General features: G+C 43.4%; 4 protein-coding genes across 9 annotated transcripts; 2 read left to right on the forward strand and 2 right to left on the reverse strand.

Annotated features, from left to right (window-relative positions):
• The first annotated feature begins 32 nt into the window (after nucleotides 1–32).
• Nucleotides 33–2,020, forward strand: LOC6594712 (probable arginine--tRNA ligase, mitochondrial). The gene is made up of 4 exons (XM_002019531.2): nucleotides 33–87; nucleotides 148–1,312; nucleotides 1,371–1,737; nucleotides 1,802–2,020. The coding sequence occupies exons 1-4, from the start codon at nucleotides 55–57 to the stop codon at nucleotides 1,953–1,955; spliced, it is 1,719 nt and encodes a 572-aa protein (XP_002019567.1). The 5' UTR covers nucleotides 33–54; the 3' UTR covers nucleotides 1,956–2,020.
• On the reverse strand, nucleotides 1,970–14,500 carry LOC6594159 (28S ribosomal protein S9, mitochondrial). The gene is made up of 7 exons (XM_002019532.2): nucleotides 14,387–14,500; nucleotides 14,081–14,299; nucleotides 13,854–14,027; nucleotides 13,706–13,791; nucleotides 13,284–13,644; nucleotides 2,217–2,379; nucleotides 1,970–2,128 (listed from the first exon to the last, which is right to left on the reverse strand). The coding sequence occupies exons 1-7, from the start codon at nucleotides 14,492–14,494 to the stop codon at nucleotides 2,037–2,039; spliced, it is 1,203 nt and encodes a 400-aa protein (XP_002019568.2). The 5' UTR covers nucleotides 14,495–14,500; the 3' UTR covers nucleotides 1,970–2,036.
• Nucleotides 4,190–12,927, forward strand: LOC6594160 (transient receptor potential channel pyrexia). 5 transcript variants are annotated; one of them, XM_026984694.1, is made up of 4 exons: nucleotides 4,190–4,404; nucleotides 6,821–7,214; nucleotides 9,910–11,278; nucleotides 11,350–12,927. In XM_026984694.1, exons 2-4 carry the CDS (start codon nucleotides 7,096–7,098, stop codon nucleotides 12,856–12,858), a joined length of 2,997 nt encoding a protein of 998 aa, XP_026840495.1. In that variant the 5' UTR covers nucleotides 4,190–4,404; nucleotides 6,821–7,095; the 3' UTR covers nucleotides 12,859–12,927. The 5 variants fall into 5 exon arrangements, with proteins under 5 accessions (XP_026840495.1, XP_002019569.1, XP_026840496.1 ...); XM_002019533.2 differs by having other exon boundaries at nucleotides 4,191–4,404; nucleotides 9,931–11,278; XM_026984695.1 differs by lacking the exons at nucleotides 4,190–4,404; nucleotides 6,821–7,214 and adding an exon at nucleotides 8,534–8,838.
• Nucleotides 14,501–15,279: 779 nt separating the features above from the next.
• On the reverse strand, nucleotides 15,280–18,927 carry LOC6594161 (ER membrane protein complex subunit 1). 2 transcript variants are annotated; one of them, XM_002019534.2, is made up of 12 exons: nucleotides 18,759–18,927; nucleotides 18,036–18,678; nucleotides 17,819–17,965; nucleotides 17,446–17,758; nucleotides 17,353–17,373; nucleotides 16,939–17,273; nucleotides 16,678–16,872; nucleotides 16,538–16,615; nucleotides 16,276–16,477; nucleotides 16,060–16,212; nucleotides 15,601–16,005; nucleotides 15,280–15,541 (listed from the first exon to the last, which is right to left on the reverse strand). In XM_002019534.2, exons 1-12 carry the CDS (start codon nucleotides 18,854–18,856, stop codon nucleotides 15,381–15,383), a joined length of 2,751 nt encoding a protein of 916 aa, XP_002019570.1. In that variant the 5' UTR covers nucleotides 18,857–18,927; the 3' UTR covers nucleotides 15,280–15,380. The 2 variants fall into 2 exon arrangements, with proteins under 2 accessions (XP_002019570.1, XP_026846330.1); XM_026990529.1 differs by lacking the exon at nucleotides 17,353–17,373.
• Between the last annotated feature and the right edge of the window lie 101 nt (nucleotides 18,928–19,028).

Here is a 19,028-nt window from a genome sequence, read left to right on the forward strand (position 1 = left end):
CTTCCCTGTTTAAATAGAGGGGGGTAAATTGGGTTAAACTTGTTTACAAATGAAATGATACGGATTCGTCGCGCTATTTCCGAGCAGGTGAGCTCTTAAAACCATAAAATATCAGTTTATTAACTCTCCCGAGACTCTTTCCTGTAGCTGCCGCAGCTGAAGAACATTTACCATGCCCTGGAAGTGCCCCTGAAGAAGCAGCAACTGCAAAATGCCCAGCGACCGACTCTGGAATGGACTCTGCCGGCTTCCATTGCGCAACAGGAGCAGGAGCTGCTGGATTCCCTGAGGAGTCACACCTTCGATGCCACCTACATAGAGAAAGTGCGTGTAGTGCCCAGCGCTGGACGCAGTGCCGCCAAAGTGGAATTCCAGCTGCAGCCGCAGTCATTTGTGGAACAGCTACTCCGGAAAAGACAGCCGGAGGCTCTGCCACTCTCCCCGAGCGACGAGCATGTTGTTGTGGAGTACAGTTCCCCCAATATCGCCAAGCCTTTCCATGTGGGCCACCTGCGCTCTACGATCATTGGCAATGTGCTGGCCAATCTCCACCAGCATTTGGGATACCGCACCACGCGCCTTAATTACCTCGGAGATTGGGGTACACAATTTGGGCTCCTAGCACTTGGCGTTCAGCTGACCAATGTCAGCGATAAGGATATGCAGAGAGCACCCATAGAGACGCTTTACAGATCTTATGTGGCCGCCAATAAAGCGGCTGAGGAGAACCCAGAGATTGCCCAGCGAGCGAGAGACCTTTTCACAGCCCTGGAGGCAGGAACAGACGACGCGATGGCCCAACAATGGCAGCAGTATCGACAGTACACCACTGAAGAGCTCTCGGGGGTCTACAATCGGTTGGGCGTCCACTTTGACAGCTACGAATGGGAGTCGCAGTACTCCCAGCAGCAAATCAGTGAAGTTCTGGAGAAGCTGCGGTCTGCAGGTCTTCTCCAGCGAGAAGTGGATGGCCGCGAGATAGTGGTGGTGGATGATCGACGCATTCCAGTGATCAAAAGCGATGGCTCCACGTTGTATCTGGCAAGGGATATAGCTGCTCTCCTCGAGCGTCACTCGCGTCTGCAGTTCTCCCGCATTCTCTATGTGGTGGACAATGGCCAAGCGGATCATTTCAATGCCTTGTTCAAGACAACGGCTGCCTTGGACAAGCGATTGAGTCTGGAGCAGCTGAAGCATGTGAAATTCGGCCGGATTCATGGTATGAGCACGCGCCAGGGCAAGGCAATCTTTCTGCGGGATGTCCTGGACGAAGCACGCGATGTGATGCGAGAGAAGCGTATTCAAACACAAAGTATGTAGCGGCAAAGCATCATTCTATAAGAATTCATTCTTGATAATCATTTTTTTAGCCACCAGATCGAATAGCTCTCTGGACGATGAAGATGTCTGTGATATCCTGGGTGTTTCCGCCGTCCTCGTGAATGTCCTCAAGCAGCGTCGGCAACGCGATCATGAATTCAGCTGGCAGCATGCCCTTCAAGTCAATGGGGATACGGGCATTAAGCTCCAGTACACACACTGCCGGCTGCATAGCCTTTTGCAGAACTTCAAGGATATAGACCTGGAGGACATTAGACCCGATTGGCAGCATTACAGCCAGGAGCCAGTGGATGCCTTGGATTTGCTGTATGAGCTGGCGCGTTTTGATCAATCCATTTGGCAATCCAAAGAGCAATTGGAGGCGTGTGTTCTCGTTAATTATTTATTTGGTTTGTGGTGCGTATCCTTAAGAATCCTATATACCCAGAAGTATATAATCTGTTCTCTGTACCTCCACTAGCAATGCCACAAGTCGTGCCCTGAAACGTTTACCTGTAAAGCAGGAGAGCTGTCCGCTGAAGCAATCACAGCGTTTGCTGCTCTTCCAAGCCGCCAAGCGGACCCTTCAGCAGGGGATGCAGCTACTGGGCCTCAGGCCACTCAACCAAATGTAGAGAAGGAGACAGTCTTTAACATAGTTTGATATTTATTAAACATTTTAAACTGAAATGCAACGTGAGAGACCTGTGTCCGCCTTAGCGCTTCTTCCACGTGTACTTTCGACGTGCTCCTTCCTGTCCGAACTTCTTGCGCTCCCGCCGGCGATAGTCACGTGTCAGCAGACCGGCTGCAATAAAAGCATGCAACATAAATGGCAACAATTAGCGGCAAAAAGATAGAGCAGTAGAGGAGGGAGGTTCAGCATCAGAACTTACCCAGACGCATTGACTCAATCATCTCTTGATCAACGAAGCTGCGCAAACACATGGCAATGCCCCAGCGTATGGCACCCGACTGACCGGATGGACCGCCGCCTTCCACATTGGCCTCCACATCGACTTTGCCCAGCAATTCGCTGTAGTTCAGCGGGAAGAGCAGCTGAAAAGAACAGACCACAGAGGAAGCACGTATGAAAAGTGGGGCCACCGTTAGATGTCAAGTTCAGATGTCGCCCCCGAGGCATCCATTGTACTATAGAGATCTATATAATAGTTTTAGCTATACTGTATTCCCCCGAATGCGGTAGAGCTTCCTGTACAACAATAGATAATGGGCCAAATCGTTAGCCAAATTAAATGTCTGTTAGCCGCAGCCACTGCAACAAATTGTTGCATGTTTGCCCTTGGGGGCGGCTCGTCAACTACGGCTAGTGTGAACTGTGCAATCTCTCTCTAACAGTAGGTGTGATGCAAATTATAAGTGCATTTGGCAGAGGTCTGGGGATAATTGCAGAGCCGCAGGCAAGGCTCAGAGGCACGCGCTGCCCTCCCAGTCGTTAATAGTAGGGGGAAATACAGAACAAATGTAGAAAACAAAAGTATTTTTAATTCAAAATTGTGTAACTCTTGAATGAAAGTTTTTCTCGTTTGTAAAAGTAAAGAAATGTGGGTATAATATCTATGAAGTATGCAAAAGGAATGGTATTTCTTTGTTAATATGAAAGGATTCTTCCCTTCAATAAGATATGACTTTCATAAAGAATTATGAATGAATTATGAACACTTCATATAGGGAATCGATTGATGGTTTCTGAGTATAAGAAAAGTATATAGTAATTAATTCTCGAACATCGAAGTTAAACTCAGAGAAAGAACTATTGAAAGAATGAAATAGCTTCTCAATTAAATTAATCCCCCAATCACCTGCTAAATTCTGAGAAATCTTACAATTAATATCACATTTTTTGCATACATTAAACACCCCGAAAAAAACCCACTGTGACGCCAGTTTCAAAGTTCACATAATCCCACAGATCAGATCACAACAAATCGTATTTCAAATTCTGAATTTGGTTTTTAGAGCGTCAGAGATCTGTCGATCCGATTGCGTGGGAAATAAAGTCCAAGCCCCCCCTGGCACAATGGTCCACGGCACACAGACAATAAACGTTATGATTAAAAAACAATAAACAATAAAAAGCTCAACAATCAAACGGGGGACAGGCAATTTTTTAACTCGTTTTTTGGTAAACCAAATTGACAAACGACAATCAATCAAATCAAAAGATTTTCGAGATGAGAGAGCGCCCGGGCAAATTTGTGATTTGTTTAAACAAATTGCTAGACAGATGACTTCACGCTACAGCGAGAAACATTAAAAGGCTTTAGGATTGCGGACAAGATTTTTAAATTAATGTACACACACAATTAACGACAGCAAAAAAATGCGATAAAAATAGCAACCAATTTGCAGAAAATGTGACGAGGCGCATTCACACACAAGAGATCAAAACTGGTTTCTAATCCCCAAACGCCCCCATAATCGTTAGGGGTTCCCGCAACCCAATTTCAGAACCAATTTTCTCAGAAAGATATGGGGGTGGTTCTCTTAGGAACTTAAGGGACACCCTCCTTGGGTCTTCCCTTAGATATTTCTACTAGAACACTCTCCATCTTTCTCAAGATTAACTGGAGGGGTAAATTCTTTAGACAACCCGGCATTTTGCTGGCACTTCAAGAATATTCGCGGGTACCTTTTATTATGATTTAAATGAATTTTATAGTTTGACACATCCAACGACGACGACATCTTCGTGGGCTATCGTCGTCGTACAGCCGTAAAAGACAGTCATATTGTATGTCGGACTACATATAGTATATATACTAAGTGTACTGTATCTACATCTTCATTGACGCGTCGCTCGGGGGCTTAGTTTTGGACACAGAGCCGGAGACAAACGGAGAACAGAATATCATTTTGGCGCAGTTCTTTTTATCAGTCGATTCAACGTCGTTGAGCGTCCGCGTCTCAAGTGTCGGAAAATTTGTTGAAGGAAAACTGTCTATAAAAAAAGGAATATCTTTCTTGGGAATAAAATGTCGCGTCGATTAATGAAGCCACGGCACTGGGCCTGTCATTAAAAGAAGGATCTAAGACTTGGGTCAATTTAAAGTGAAATATTAGGTAGAAAAAGGACTAAGAAAAGCGCAAGAAAATATTAGAGTTTTGAATGAAGAAAGTCTCTTGAATATTTCTTCGAAATTCAATTTAATTAGTGGTGAAAGATCTATAAATCTTTTGTACATAAATTTAATTAAAATTCTATTAAATTAAAGACGAAAGATAATGAAAGATAGATCTATAAACGTGTTCTAGAGCAATCTATTCATTTAATTAGCTACAATCATTGAAATATCTGCACAAATAAACGCTCTTTAGATCTGTGATAATACTACGAAATGGAATGGAAAGCCCCGCTCATGAATAACAATTGAGATTTGTTTACTACGTTTGTTATCCTTTAATTGGTGCACTATGGCACACAAAATTCAATTGCAAACTGCATGCACACATGAGAGATAGATCTAGTAGTAGGTCTATACTCTATGTACTACATCTCTCTCTCTCTCTCCCTCCGTATCTGTCTCTGTCTCTATATAGCCGACTGCGGGCATGCGATTCAGGTTCAAGGGCATTATGAAAGCAACGCAACAAATAAAAACTTAACTCGGGCCAATGCGTTTGCTCCGCCCCCCCTCTCCCCGACCCCCTGGACACAGCATTGTATCCACAAAAGAAAAAGTAAGAAAATAAGAACTCAAATTGATTTCAATTATAATTGAATCAACGCTCGAGCGATAAGAAATACACGAGAAAGTATAGTAAGCGACCGACGAGTACAATCGTCCGTCTGTCCGTCCGTCCGATCGCTCGATGGCGTCGCAGTTTTCCCAAAATGGCCGTCGCCGCCGACCAGCAGCAAAATGGCGCTTCCGGGCCATCCGTCGATCGGCAATTAAAATCAACAACAAAAGCGTGCCGCTCCGTTCCGTTCCGATCCACTCTCCGATAATCATTTGCTCTATTTAAAGCATACAATACAAAAGGTCTATTTTTCGTACCTTCTGGCTTTTTGTCAGTGCGAAAAATTCATCAAAAATGTATTAATTGTTTGCAACTGCAAACTGTAATCACACGGGGGCGTTTTTGTTAAAACCAATATTTGTTTATGATGTTAGCGACTTTTGGACTCGACGCGAAGCGACTCCCTTGCCCCCCGCACCTTGTGGCCACAGACAAACGATAACCAGCAGACCAAAACAGATCGATCTCCTCTGGTCTATGGAGCTCCGAAAACTGGTTTCTCAACTACGCACAGAATTTGATTAATTTGCTCGCATAATTTAGCCAGCCCAGTCTCCGATCTTTTGGCCTGCCTTGTTTATCACCAGATTTGTCCAATAAGTCAGCAACAATTTTTACGCAAAGAAAGTTTTTCAGTTGCTGGGCAAACAATCTCAACTTCTTCTTTTTGTTGAATGCCGATTGTTTATGTGTTTTTTATTTTTGTTTATATTTTTGCGAAACTGGTTGAAAAGATTCCCAGAAATTCTTGGGGGTAATACGATGCCAGATGTAAAATCCAGTAAATGGAACCTAAACAAGCTTAACGCTTCGTTGGATAATTGAGATTTGAGATTTCAGACAACAATTAACTCGATTCTGTGCCAATAAGCTGTGAAAATATTAGAAAATTAGTTCGTCATAGTTTTCCACAGCTCTGCTTACAGTTTTCTTCGGGCATAAGACATCTAAAGATATACATATATATATTTAAACAATAAATAAAATAATCTAACGAAAAGATAAGCAAAAGATGAGATTAAGATAAGAAACAGGAAATAAGAAAGAGATTAAAATAGAAGCACAACAAAAAGAAGCAAAAAAAACAGCTCTTAAGAATATATACAAAAATCTTTTAGAAACCTTTTCTTAACTTCCATTCTCAAACCGCTCCTGGACTGCTTTTAGAGTAATTTGCACTCCACACTGAATGAATAAGTCTGTAAACTTTGCCTCTCTCTTTGACATAAATTGTAAATAATCTGAACAAACAAAAAGCAAGCAAAAAACTTAAGCAAACATAGTGCATGGTTGGGGTCTAGAGAGGGGCTAATAGTACTAGAAAAAAGGCAGAGAGACATCCCCCTTTGACGAGAACCAGTAGCACTTGAAGATAAATCTCCCCAGATTGTCTGGCTATCACTATGATTATGATGATGCTATGATGATGCTGGTAGAGGCGGCTTATCGCTGCGTCAAATGGCAGGCAGGCGCTTAGATAACAGACCAACAACCGCCAAACGAGTGGAGTGGAGTGTCGCATTCAACGCAAATCAGAGCCAAAATTTGAAGACAGAGTCCAGAGCCTTTTACTCTTAGTTCTCCCAATCGAAAATAAACCAAAAGTAGCCTCATATTTGTGCAGATATTTAGAAGAAAGTAAACTGGAAAGATCTCTTTCATTCAGTTGGACTTGGACGCTCTGCGGGAGCGATCAACCAGCCTATAAACTTTCCATCCAAACTATCTTTTGCAGAGACTCAATCCAGTATGAAAATTGGGCTATAAATTAACGCTTCGATCCCCGTTTGGAAAGTAACACTGTTCGTTTATTTATTGGCAATTGCAACGCATCGACAACGGTCTTAGCCGCAAAGTGCATTGAATTCCGTTGAGTATTTTAGCGCATTTTTGCGCGTTTTGATTCACCAACAAAAAGCAACGACGACAGAGACAAAGACAGCGACAGCGACAACGACAACGAGAACGACAACCAACCATCGACTGGCCATCGTCATCGCCGTCAACACCATGGAGAATCTTGGCTATAAGGAGGGCAGTACGAAACCCCGTCGCATGACACGTTCCATCAGTGTCGTTACCAAGACCGAAGTGGAACAGCCGCTCAATGAGAATAATGCAAATAACCGGTAAGTGCCACCGATTCGAAAATAAAACGAAGTGGAAGCCAGCTTCTGCCTCTGTTGCAGTTTACACTGAAACTTTACAGATCTTATATGTAAGACTCCCCCCGAGATAATAGCAATAATACAGAATATGAGAATGTGTTTGCCAAAACCCGAAAAACAAAGACACGGAAGCGTTCTCATGATTTATGTGACAAATTGAATAAATGGCAATGGACCGGCAATCAAATATAAAGTAAAAAAGATCTTCTACCGAGAGAACAACAACCTTTTTTGTAGGGATTGTTTCTGGAAAGTTTTCACGTGCAAAAATTACAAAAGATTAAAATTTGAATTACTTCACAAGCCAGCAGTCGAGTTAATTATTACGAAATTGTCATTGAACGGGAACAACATTAAATACAATTACTATAATAATAAAATAAATCTTTACATATTTGAAACGTAAAAGGTTAAAAGGTTAAAAGTTTCTCTTAAAAACCCCTTAAATACCATAAAATCAAGGCAAAACTGCCTATAGATCTTTTTTTTCCTTTTTAAAACACTAAAAAGCAGCTTTAAAGATATCTCACAATATTAAAATTATATTTTGCTGGTTCTTTGTTAAATATTTTTCCATTTATTGCACAATATATCTTTAAAAAAATTCCCAATTTAAAGCGACACTATTTTAAATATCCTTTTACCAAAGAAAAGGGGAAGAAATAGGGTTTGAAACTATGGAGAACTTTTGGGAAACAAAATTCCATCAAAGAGATCTTCAGAGCTGAATAAAACCATAACCATAAGACTTTTTGGTGATACGTTGCTGGGTTATTACCCCTTTAAATCTTTCATCGAAGCAAAGGATCTTCTAAAAAAGAAAATACCCAAAACTTGAAAACTTTCCAAAGAACAACTCTCAAAAGTCCAAAAAGATTTCCACACCCACTCGAAATCACAAATAATTTACAGATGATTTTTGGCCATCTCTCTCTCTCTCTCTCTCTCTCTGTGTGTGTGGAGCTCTCTCCTCTATATAGGGTTCTCTCTACGAGATCTCTCCGCGATTCTCTCTGTAGTTTACCTCTCTTTAAATCTCGATTGACGACTTAACCAACGGCTTATGGTTTTTCATCAAGCTCTCAGTCCGGTCAGTCGGCAGTCGGTTTTGGAACAACAATGCAGGCGGACGCGTTTGTGGCTTGACTGAAAATTTAAACGAAAAACCTAAAAAGCTAAAACGCGTTCGTAGTGATTATAAAACCAACAAAAACCACACACACACACACATTCACACAAAAATTGAAAAATAGAAAAACTGTAGAATAGAAACAAGCAACAACAAAACGGAAGTGAAAAATTCGCGTTTTTTCACACAACATTTTTGCATTTTCCGCCCGTTAGAGATGAACACAATTGTATAATCACCACAAAAGGCTTCCATTGTAAGCCACTTGTCCCGTTCCGTTCCATTCCGTTCGACTACAACCCCCTACCACCCCCTTTTCGATCCGATCCGATCCGGTCCGTAGTCCGTATGGCATTCGGCGGTGCTTTGTCTCCCATGTATTTTGGAAATGAAATTAGAAATTGAAAATAGCTCATTGGCGAATTGGCATCATCCGTGGATATGGCTGCAAACGGTGTACGTATTTTAAATGTGAGATAAAGAGAGAGAGAGAAAGAGAGTTAAGCTAAGTGATCAACAAAGAAAAGGCAGGGTAGCCAGCCCTTACCCCCACTGTAAAAGCCACCCAAAAGTTATACAACAAGTGCATGGACAAGGTCTAAAATTATGCAAAAAATAAAATACATATCAGCCATAAAGCGACTCAAGCTTTGGTCTTGGACTTCGCCAGATATCACAGCCGGCACTCGGACAATCCATCAAAAAAAAAAAGCAACAACAAAATATATCGCCAAAGTTGGCATAACTCTGAAAGCAAGAAAAATAAAATAAAATAAAATTATTTAAAATTATGCATGCTCTCAACAAACAAAACAGAGTCTCGAACTCTAGTGCTCTCAGTGCCATTTACAAGCAATGAAAAACAGATTTACAATCTATAAAAAACAGAGATGAGAGCCAGACAACTGCGACTTTATCTTATGCTCCAAGTTTTAATTCAAAGTGTATGAATCATTAACCATTCGGAAACTAATGGTAGAACTGATAAAAACATATGTCTGTAAACAGTTGGAGAAGTTTTCTGAACAAAAGCAAACAATTCAGAGTTCTTAATGGACTTTTAAGAAAAACAAAGCCGAGACAAAGACAAAATATGTCAAATATCCTTAACAATTCGGTAACTAATGGTATAACTTTTTTGATATCAAAACAAAGAAAATAGTGATTTTTAAATGTGGAGAAATTCTTAAAAAAAATGAAATTTTTTCTTATAGTAAAACGGCAAAACGGAAGAAAATAATTATTTTTAAGTGCGGAAAATTTAGTAATCAATGGTATAACTTTGATGATTTTTAAATGTGTTTCCAAATAGTAGCTTCTAAATAAACGAATTTTATTCGTTTACCAAAGATATATTTATAGTTAGCCAAAGACATGTTTTGAATAAGTAAACTAATCTATACCTTAAAGTTCTTTCTACACCAAACCCCCCACTTGTTTCCACTAATGAGCTAAACGTGTGTCAAACCCGAGACTAATTAAATTTCTATGTTCCACCAATACAAAACTATCTTTCACTAATCATAGAAAAACATCTCTTCAACATAGCTTCAAATCGATTCCACCCAACCTGATGGTGCGATGGCGGAATAACAACACGGACGCCATGATCGAAGCCCAGTATCCGACAGCTGGAGAATTCGAATACATGGAGTGTGGACCGTCGCCGCCGGCGGAGAGTGCACCGTCAATGTACGACAGCTTCGAGGAGCCCACCAGCGAGCTGAGCGTTCAGATCTGCAATGATACGCTCCGGATTAGTCTCATCGATCAGATGAAGAGCGCCACCGGGCGAGTACGTTTATTCGAGGACATTGAGCAAGGCAATGTGGTGGCCGAGAGCACGAAGACGCACTTTGAGTCCGCCTCGAAATTGGAGAAGAATCTATGCTATTTGTGGGCCGCGTTCCTCAAGCGATGGGACCTCATCGAAGGCCTGATGGAGGTGGGAGCCGATCTGCACTTTTGCGATCAGAATGGCATCTCCTCCATGCATTTGGCGGCCTTCAGCGGATGCCTGGCAACGCTGGGATTGCTCGTCTCCAAGGGAATGAATGTGAATCTGCAGTCCAAGTGCTATACCCCACTGCATTGTGCCGCCTTTGGCAATGCCGCTGAGGCGGCCAAGTTCCTAATCAACAATGGGGCCGACATCACCAAGGACACCAATAAACCGAACTGCGAGGAGAGTCTCCTGCACTGCGCCGTGCGTTCGAATGCCCTCGAGTGTCTGCAGATCTTCATAAGCGAGGGAGCCGACGTGAACTCCCTGAAGCCGAATGGCACCAATGCTATCCATTTGGCCGCCGATCTGGGCAATATGCAGTGCCTCGAGACCCTGCTCAATGCCCCCAATGCGGATGCGAATGTGAGGATCTGCATTCGAGAGAAGGAGTCGACGGCTCTGCATCTCGCTGCGGATGAGGGAAACGTGGAGTGTGTGGACCTGCTGCTGGCCAAGGGCGCGGATGCCAAGTTAAAGAACCATCGAGGCTTTACGCCGCTCCATCTGGCCGCACGCACTTCGAGCCTGGAGTGCGTGGAGTCGCTGCTGAGGAACGGGAATGCCGATGCCAACGCCGAGGACTTTGATCATCGCACGCCGCTCCACGCGGCGGTGGGAAAGTCAGAGAATGCCTACGACATCATGGAGACGCTCATCCAGTGGGGTGCCAATGTCAATCACAAGGATATCTACGGCTTTACGGCTCTCCATTTGGCTGCGCTGGATGGCCTCGTGCAGTGCGTGGAGATGCTGATATTCCATGGGGCAGATGTGACCACCAAATCGAAGAAGGGCACATCTGCACTCAACGTGATCACCAGGAAGACACCCTCATCGGTGGCCATGATCCGACAGAAGTTGGATGCAGCCATCACGCTGCATCATTCACAGGTGAGTTGCGGAAGCACACCTTCATGCGGCAACATTACAAGTAATTTAATATGTGTGTTCCTCCCGTTTAGGATCCTGTCAATCGTGAGGTGGAACTGGAGCTGGACTTTCGCCAATTGCTGCAGCATTGTCATCCCCGGGAGATTAGCTATCTGAACACCTTTGTCGACGAGGGCCAAAAGGAGATACTAGAGCATCCGCTCTGCTCCTCCTTTCTGTACATCAAATGGGGAAAAATACGCAAATACTACATTGGACGCCTGATCTTCTGCTTCAGCTTTGTGCTCTTCTTAACGCTCTACGTGCTGACGGCTCTTGCCCACAACTGCTACAATGGCAGCAAGGATGACAATACGACCATTCAGGCCCAGGAACTATGCCAAAAGCAGTCTATCCTTGGGGATATGCTGCGCAACAATCCGTTTGTGATGGAAATGCAATGGTGGGTCCTGGTGGCCATCACCATAGTGGAGATATTCCGAAAGGTTTACGGCATTACGGGCTACTCTTCGTTTCGACATTATGTGACACAAGTGGAGAACATAATGGAGTGGTTTGTGATCACCAGCGTTTTTGTCATCTCCTACATCTACACGAACAAGACGTACACCTTTCAGAATCACATTGGCGCCTTTGCTGTGCTGTTGGGTTGGACAAATCTCATGCTGATGATCGGACAGCTGCCAGTGTTCGATGTCTATGTGGCCATGTATACCAAGGTCCAGGGGGAGTTTGCCAAGCTCTTTATGGCCTACTCTTGCATGCTGATTGGCTTCACCATTAGCTTTTGTGTGATCTTTCCCTCCTCGTCGTCATTTGCCAATCCATTTATGGGCTTCATATCGGTGCTGGTCATGATGATTGGCGAACAGGATTTATCGCTGCTGATCAACGATCCGGATGGCAAAGATCCACCCTTTCTGCTGGAGGTCAGCGCGCAGATCACCTTTGTGCTGTTTCTACTCTTTGTCACCATAATCCTGATGAATCTTCTCGTGGGCATTGCAGTGCACGATATTCAGGGTCTCAAAAAGACGGCTGGCCTCTCAAAGCTAGTGCGACAGACGAAGCTCATCAGCTACATCGAATCGGCGCTGTTCAATGGATATCTGCCCACTTGGTTGAGGAATCTCTTGCACTACACGGCCTTGGTATCCCCTCAGGCGTATCGCGTTGTCTTGTGTGTCAAACCGTTGAATCCAAGTGAGAAGCGCCTGCCCAGGGACATTCTAATGAAGGCCTATGAGGTCGGAAAGATGCGTAAACAATTTGGACACACCATATCCTCGAAGAATCCGGCAGAGAACTATCTGTCCTACAAGAACAAGTACAACAACAGCACGAGTAATGGCTGTGCCTCAACGGGCTATGTGCTGGCTGGCGATCCCGACCCAGATGCGGGACAATTCACAACGCTAACGACCAAAATCGATGAGAATGCCGATCGCATCGAGTTCCTCACGCAGGAGATACAGGAACTGAAGCAGGCCCTCATATCGCAGCAACAGCAGGCGAGCAAGGTGATCGATAAGCTGCTGATTGTCATTTCCAATCAGCAAAAGCAGAATCTGCGCAAATAGTTGCTAAAAGCATTTAGTAAAATGATAAATTATTCGATATATATATATAAATATATGTTTAGAATTGAAGATTTAGATGTTCCCTCCTATTGTGTAAGTGTTTTTGACCCCCCAGAAGATTGTTGATATTATCATAGAAGAAATTTTTGATATCTGTATACTATATACATATATATAGCCATATACCACACCATATTCTATACTATACCATACTATACTATATACTATTATATATATACAACACTATCTGTAATCTAGAGTTTAGATACATTAGAGAAGGCGAGCAGTTTTGATGTGTGGCTGGTTTTAGGCTGTGTCTTTTGTTGTTTCGAAGAAGAATCGTTTAAATCATAATTTATAATCTTAATAAATACATATGCTATATCTATTGTTACAAAAAAAGCCCCCATCCTTCATCCACTCACCTGTTCCCTGCTGTTTTCGTCCTCAAAGTAGGAGATATCCTGGCCATTGATGCTGATCTTGCCAGTGCCTGGCATTCGTACGGTGACATCCGCACGGGCCGTCTTGCGCAGACACTCATAGGTAGTGATGTACTGACGTCCCTGCTCATCGATCTTTGGCTTTGGTACCTCCAGCTGCTTGGACTGGTCCATCAGGGGCTTTAGATAACGTTCAATAAATGCCTTGCTCTTGTAGGCGTATGGCGAGGCAATCAAACGATCCATTGAGTTGGAAAAGTTCGTGTATTCAATGTCCGCAATGCTCTCCACCAACTGCGTTTCCAGTTGATCTTTGGGCAGAACCTGGAAACCAGCGATTTCTCTGGCAAATAACAAAAAATTCGTATGATAAAACGCTTATGTAATGAACTCGTGATACCTACAGCTTTTGGTTTTCATCAGGCTTTATGCCACGACGCAGCATTCGCTCCTCTAGTTCGTACAATTTGTTGGTTTCCTCCACAATTTCCTGGAATTTTACCAGATAAATATGAATTCTAATTAAATTAACATCAAATCCAGTTAACTCACATGTAGAAGCTGAAAGAAATTGGGTTTTCCCGTGTAGAACATGCTATGAAACGGCCTGCCCGTCTCATCGAACTCTGCTGCCTTGCGGGCGGGAAAAACTTCCTCTGGTGTCTTCATGGCGGGCCTTGCTTTTGGATCGTACAAACCAGAGGGAAACAAATACGATATGGCCTCCTGCAAAGCACATTTCGTCAGTTAAATACCATATCCGAAAGAGATCTACTTACATCGATGTCTTCCTGGGTAAAGGTCTCGGCATCGGCACCCATCATATTGGCCAAGTGCCGCTTGCCGATTTGGAACTCCAGGTGCTGCGTTTTCATGAACTCGTCGTGCTCGGTGGCACGTTTCAGATAGGCCTTCATGGCTTTGCTGACCTTTTGCTTTTGAATAGCCGCCGGTGAGGCGTGGACCGTCACTTCTGTGGCATATGAAGCCTCCGCCACCTGAGAATGTTATGCAAACGTTTGGCATTATTGAAGCAACCGAATTGAGCACATAACAAGCTCTATATCTGCACTAGATCTACTTACCGTATGGCCTGCAGGCAGGGCCGTTGCCTTGCACGCATTTTGCAGCAGACTTCTGTTAGTTTTTACTAAATTTAAACCAAAAACACGGAGGGCCATGGTTTTGGACATATGCACCGGTGTGGCCGCGGATTTATCGTTAAAGTACACCGTCCGACCCTGAGAAATATACCAAAATATACCATCTCATTTTAAAAATATACCGTAAATATACGACGAGCTCAAGTTCTATTTTACATATTCCTCGTTTTTGATATTCTTTGGAATATTCTCAGCTATATAGAACATTTAGTCATGCCATCATAATTTTATACGATTGATGAATCAATTTTCTATTAACAGGTGTATTCTTAATACTTGCTTTTATTGGATTTCTATTTACCGTTGAAAATGAAATTTAATAGATTGATGAAATCCTGACATGCACGCCAGCCGCAAGAAAAAGACAAAAACAGCTGTTTGCTGCACAACGTGCACAGCGCGTAATTTAAAAAGAAAATGAACTTTATTTTAATATGATTATGACAAAAACGCATTTTATTTACCTTTGTCCTCCTTTACAAATGCATTTATTAACTAAATTTTAAACACACAACTTCAATGCTGATATTCTTCAAATATGGAAAATTGAAACATACACACAAATGAAAAGGAACAGAAAAATGCAATGAATAACCTTTTTCAACAGCTAATTAGAATTATTTGTTTTGTTGATTTAACTATACGCTATATAATTAATTATAAATAATTGCCTAGGCTTAGCGTTGAGAAAATATGGTTCATCGATTGCATTATTTGGATGTAATGCAGCTACTAGAATTATGTTATGTATATCAATATTCTCTTCGCTTCTAATCTTCCTTTTACGTCTCCTTCTTCATCCTTATCGATCGTCATCATCATCATCATCCCTTGTTATATTTGGTCGCAGTAAAATTGTATATGTATGTATATAAAGCAATTATTTAATAATAATAATGCCCACCACACGCCGCGCCTATTTCCACGCCTGCTTGAGCAATTTACGCGACGCTAAATGCTTAACAATCAACGAGCCCGATGTGAGAGCGACTAGCACTATGGAAATTAGTATATAGTCAAAGTCCTCCTTCAACAAATCGAACGTCTTCGAGGGCGCAACGCGAGTAACGAACAAATCTGCAACATAATTAAACAATTTAGTCATCCAGAAGGACAATATATAGAGCAGTACGAACCTAAACCCGTGGCAACGACTAGACAGGTACTCTCCAGACCGCTGGGCGCAGTGTAAATGTTACGCAGGCGTGCCACCGTCTGGTTATAGTTAATATGGCTTTCCGTAGGCAAAGGCAACTCGGGTATATAGGGAATGGCCCCCTCTTCGCGTCCCTGGGTCGTGGAAGCAATGGGACGTCGAGGATCCAGCAAATGCCAAGGCATTTCAATAATGGAACCACTGGCAGTGCCAATTAGCACATGCTTATTGGTAATTCCACGCTCTGTGATCGTCTCGCGGAGCGCTTCAACTATTGCGGGTATGATATAGGACTGACGCTCAACGAGCGGCATTGGCGGCGCCGTCAGAGAGCTCCAAACGCTACTGTTTGCCTGCGCCTTACCCTCGTACAGTTCAATAGTGGCTGTAAAATGGAATGTCGTATAAAATGTACATTAAAATATCCTGTTTAACTCACTAATCTCCGTGCGTCGCACTTTCTCATTGAAGTAAGAGTAAGCGAGCCAATTTTCCGAGTGCACAATGGACAATGGTGCGCGCACCTTGCGATGGGTCATCGAGAATATCACAGAGCCCGACACAACATCCACCAAATACAAGTTAAGCACGGCTAAAGGAATGATTAACATTATTATAGATTTTACTAAGCACTTGGCTTGCAGACCCAGCTTACATTTATGTGTGGCATCAGGGGCCTGGGTAACGAAGGCCACTAAATTGGGATTGATATATTTGTAAAGCACAGAACGATCGCCCAGCACACGGCCCTGGGAGTGGACATGCTCAATGGGATTCTTGCCGGCAACAGCAATGATTTGCTGCTCGGAATGATGTCCGCCCAAACGGGCATTCCAAATGTGTGTGCACGACAGTTTCTGTGGAGGAAAACCATTCAATTAGTGGGTTTTTCTACGGTTTGAAGTTTCAGTACTCACTCCACCCGCATATTTTACAAAGTATCCCTCGAGTTGAGCGCTCTTCACATCAGCGGTATAGAGATACATTCCATCGGCCTGCAAACGATATTCTTAGAGGGTCAAAGGTCGCTTTTTGGATTAGATATTCACTCATTTACCAATGGTGTGGCATGCTGGGGATACACATGCACCTGATTTGAGGCATCGAATATCAGTATGCCCTTGACAAAGTCTTTTTCCGTCTCGGCCAGCAATGAAAGCTGTTTGATCTTAAAGTCTAGGTGCAGTAGTCCGCCCTCTGTGGCCTGTCCCGTGATGGGATTGAAGCGATACAGCACACCATTTCCATTGATCTGTAAATAAATGAGGATTTATAATTATTAAGAGTTCCTATTAAAAGATTTTCATGCCGGTCTTACAGAATTCTTGGCCACAATGGCGCACAGGGGCTGCAGTGGAAAGTGTTTGGAGGTGCGCTGTACAATTAAATGCATTTGCTCGGCATTGTCGAAAGCATTTACTTTCGGTAGATACAGCTGCCAGTGATGTTTGCCCGAGATGTTGTCGATGCCAAATATCTTTCCACTGCGTGTGAGCAGCACGAGTATCTTGTGGAGGCCAAAGGAGTCGCGAACCAAACCCGCCCGCTGTGTGTCCGTAGGCGGTGGCCCCAGACCGATGACATGAAGGAATAGGCTTCTGATTTGAACTGCCTGCGTGCTAATGCGACGCAAAAAGGCACTGGCAATGTCTCCTAAATAAGAAAAAAGTCATCAATTTAGATTAAATATCGTAAAGATTATTTAGAAATAAACACTTTTGGCATATCTTACTGTCAAAACTTGTGGAATCCACTTTTGGGGGTGCAATTTTTAGGGGTAAATATTAAATAAACTAATTCCTAGCATTAAGCAATGGTATCTTACCGGCTTTGCCCTTCATTTCGCTCTCCAAAGTGCCCTCTGTGTCGGCCAGGGGTAGGTCCATGAACTGCGAATCAATTACATTGGCCAGAGACTCTTCGCGCGACCAACGCACTTTTCCCTGCTGCACGGCCACAATGGACTCCGAGCTGGTGCTGAACACAAACATACAACTCTTTCCATCGCCAGAGCGCTTCAGCTTGCAATCAAAGCTGTTTAACGTAGGTAGTCCAAAGTGCTCGGGGAACTGTAGAGTCTGCTGCAGCTCAGAAACGGGAGAGCAATTATCCAAGTACGCAGCATTGATTTTGAGATTCTAAACGAAAGAATTTAAATATTAACGATTATGGATCATTGAGTTAAACAAGACACCTACTCCTGATGTGAGATCCGCAGATACCACAATTTTGCGATAGTTAAAGCTGCCCACAGCATAGCTGGAGCCTTGGAGAGCACCGCACACGGCCTGATCCTTATTAACGCTCACGAGTTTGCCATCAACAATTACAACGCCATTGAGGCCCTGTTGGGGAAAATGAAATTACAAGATAATTCTTTGCTACTTCTTCTACTATTTGTGGTCCTGGGCTTACCTCCACTGCCTCAATTTTTCCCTGGGGCTCACTTTCCAGTGCAGTTCTTATCACTTGCGTGCTCTTCGACACCAAATCCAAGCTGATCAGCTGCTTGCTGTCCACACAAACGTAGAAGGTACCGCTGAGGGTACAGCTTTCTCTAGTGATCCAGGAGGCCATGATCTTGCTGGTGCTGCCAGTGCTGTGGCCAGAGCTGGCAAAGTAAGCGGTGACCTCGAGGTGGCTTCGCCAAGCCGGAACAATGTGATAGAGAATAGAATTGCTATAGAACCAGAGGGCATCCTGGGCTTTCTCGGAATTCAAAGGCATTATGGACCATTCCCATTCAATAGTTCCAATATTGGTATTCCAGCCACGCACCAAAGCAGGCGCATGGCCCTGCACTGTGAGCATATCGAATCCCAGATTGGTGCCAATTGGTGCGGCCGCCGTATCGCTGCTATCCACCGAGAATCCGCTCACTTGGAGCAGCTTAATGTCGCCGCGCGGCTTCTGTTCGAGCACCTGTCGCCACAAAATGGAGCCGGTTTTCGGGCATAAAAAGGCCACGACATCCTCATGAGTGCTGACGAGCAAACGCGGTTGAAAGTGATTCAAATCGACGCGAGACTGCTTCAGGGCTCCCACATGCACGCTTCGCCTGGTTGTGGATGATGATCATACGACTCGTTACACAGATGATGGTCAATGGTCAATGAGTGGTTGTGTTGTGTCACTTACCAGTCGAATTTCTTAATCTGGTCCTCGTACAGCGCCGAGCAGGTGCTCAAAAGTAAGAGCGCTATGGAGATACCGGCTAAAACATTTATGCCTAGCATTTTGCGTGTATCGCTGTTTTGCTTCCGACTACCACAAGCACAAAAAATTTAACTACAAATGCGTTTTTATGTTATAAACTATAAAAAATCCACATTAATTCGTGTTTTCCGTCATAGCAAAAGGGGGATGAGAAGAAGAAATTGGAGCAGAGCAGGGTTGTCATCAGGTTTA

Source organism: Drosophila persimilis, unplaced genomic scaffold, assembly GCF_003286085.1.
Source record: "Drosophila persimilis strain 14011-0111.01,24,50 unplaced genomic scaffold, DperRS2 tig00000000-arrow-pilon, whole genome shotgun sequence".
Taxonomy (NCBI): domain Eukaryota; kingdom Metazoa; phylum Arthropoda; class Insecta; order Diptera; family Drosophilidae; genus Drosophila; species Drosophila persimilis.

Bases quoted from the DNA above. Each gene is read 5' to 3' on its own strand.
- LOC6594712 (XM_002019531.2), top strand. From the start codon at position 55: ATGATACGGATTCGTCGCGCTATTTCCGAGCAG. The intron at 88-147 runs GTGAGCTCTTAA...TCTTTCCTGTAG, and splicing joins GTCGCGCTATTTCCGAGCAG to CTGCCGCAGCTGAAGAACAT. The intron at 1,738-1,801 runs GTGCGTATCCTT...TACCTCCACTAG, and splicing joins AATTATTTATTTGGTTTGTG to CAATGCCACAAGTCGTGCCC.
- LOC6594160 (XM_026984694.1), top strand. From the start codon at position 7,096: ATGGAGAATCTTGGCTATAAGGAGGGCAGTACGAAACCCCGTCGCATG. The intron at 7,215-9,909 runs GTAAGTGCCACC...CACTAATCATAG, and splicing joins GAGAATAATGCAAATAACCG to AAAAACATCTCTTCAACATA. The intron at 11,279-11,349 runs GTGAGTTGCGGA...CCTCCCGTTTAG, and splicing joins TCACGCTGCATCATTCACAG to GATCCTGTCAATCGTGAGGT.
- LOC6594159 (XM_002019532.2), bottom strand. From the start codon at position 14,494: ATGTCCAAAACCATGGCCCTCCGTGTTTTTGGTTTAAATTTAGTAAAA. The intron at 13,645-13,705 runs GTAGGTATCACG...GTTATTTGCCAG, and splicing joins CCTGATGAAAACCAAAAGCT to AGAAATCGCTGGTTTCCAGG. The intron at 2,380-13,283 runs GTGAGTGGATGA...TGTTCTTTTCAG, and splicing joins ACGAAAACAGCAGGGAACAG to CTGCTCTTCCCGCTGAACTA.
- LOC6594161 (XM_002019534.2), bottom strand. From the start codon at position 18,856: ATGCTAGGCATAAATGTTTTAGCCGGTATCTCCATAGCGCTCTTACTT. The intron at 16,873-16,938 runs GTAAGACCGGCA...ATTTATTTACAG, and splicing joins CCATTGTGGCCAAGAATTCT to ATCAATGGAAATGGTGTGCT. The intron at 16,006-16,059 runs GTGAGTTAAACA...TCCATTTTACAG, and splicing joins AGTGCGACGCACGGAGATTA to CCACTATTGAACTGTACGAG.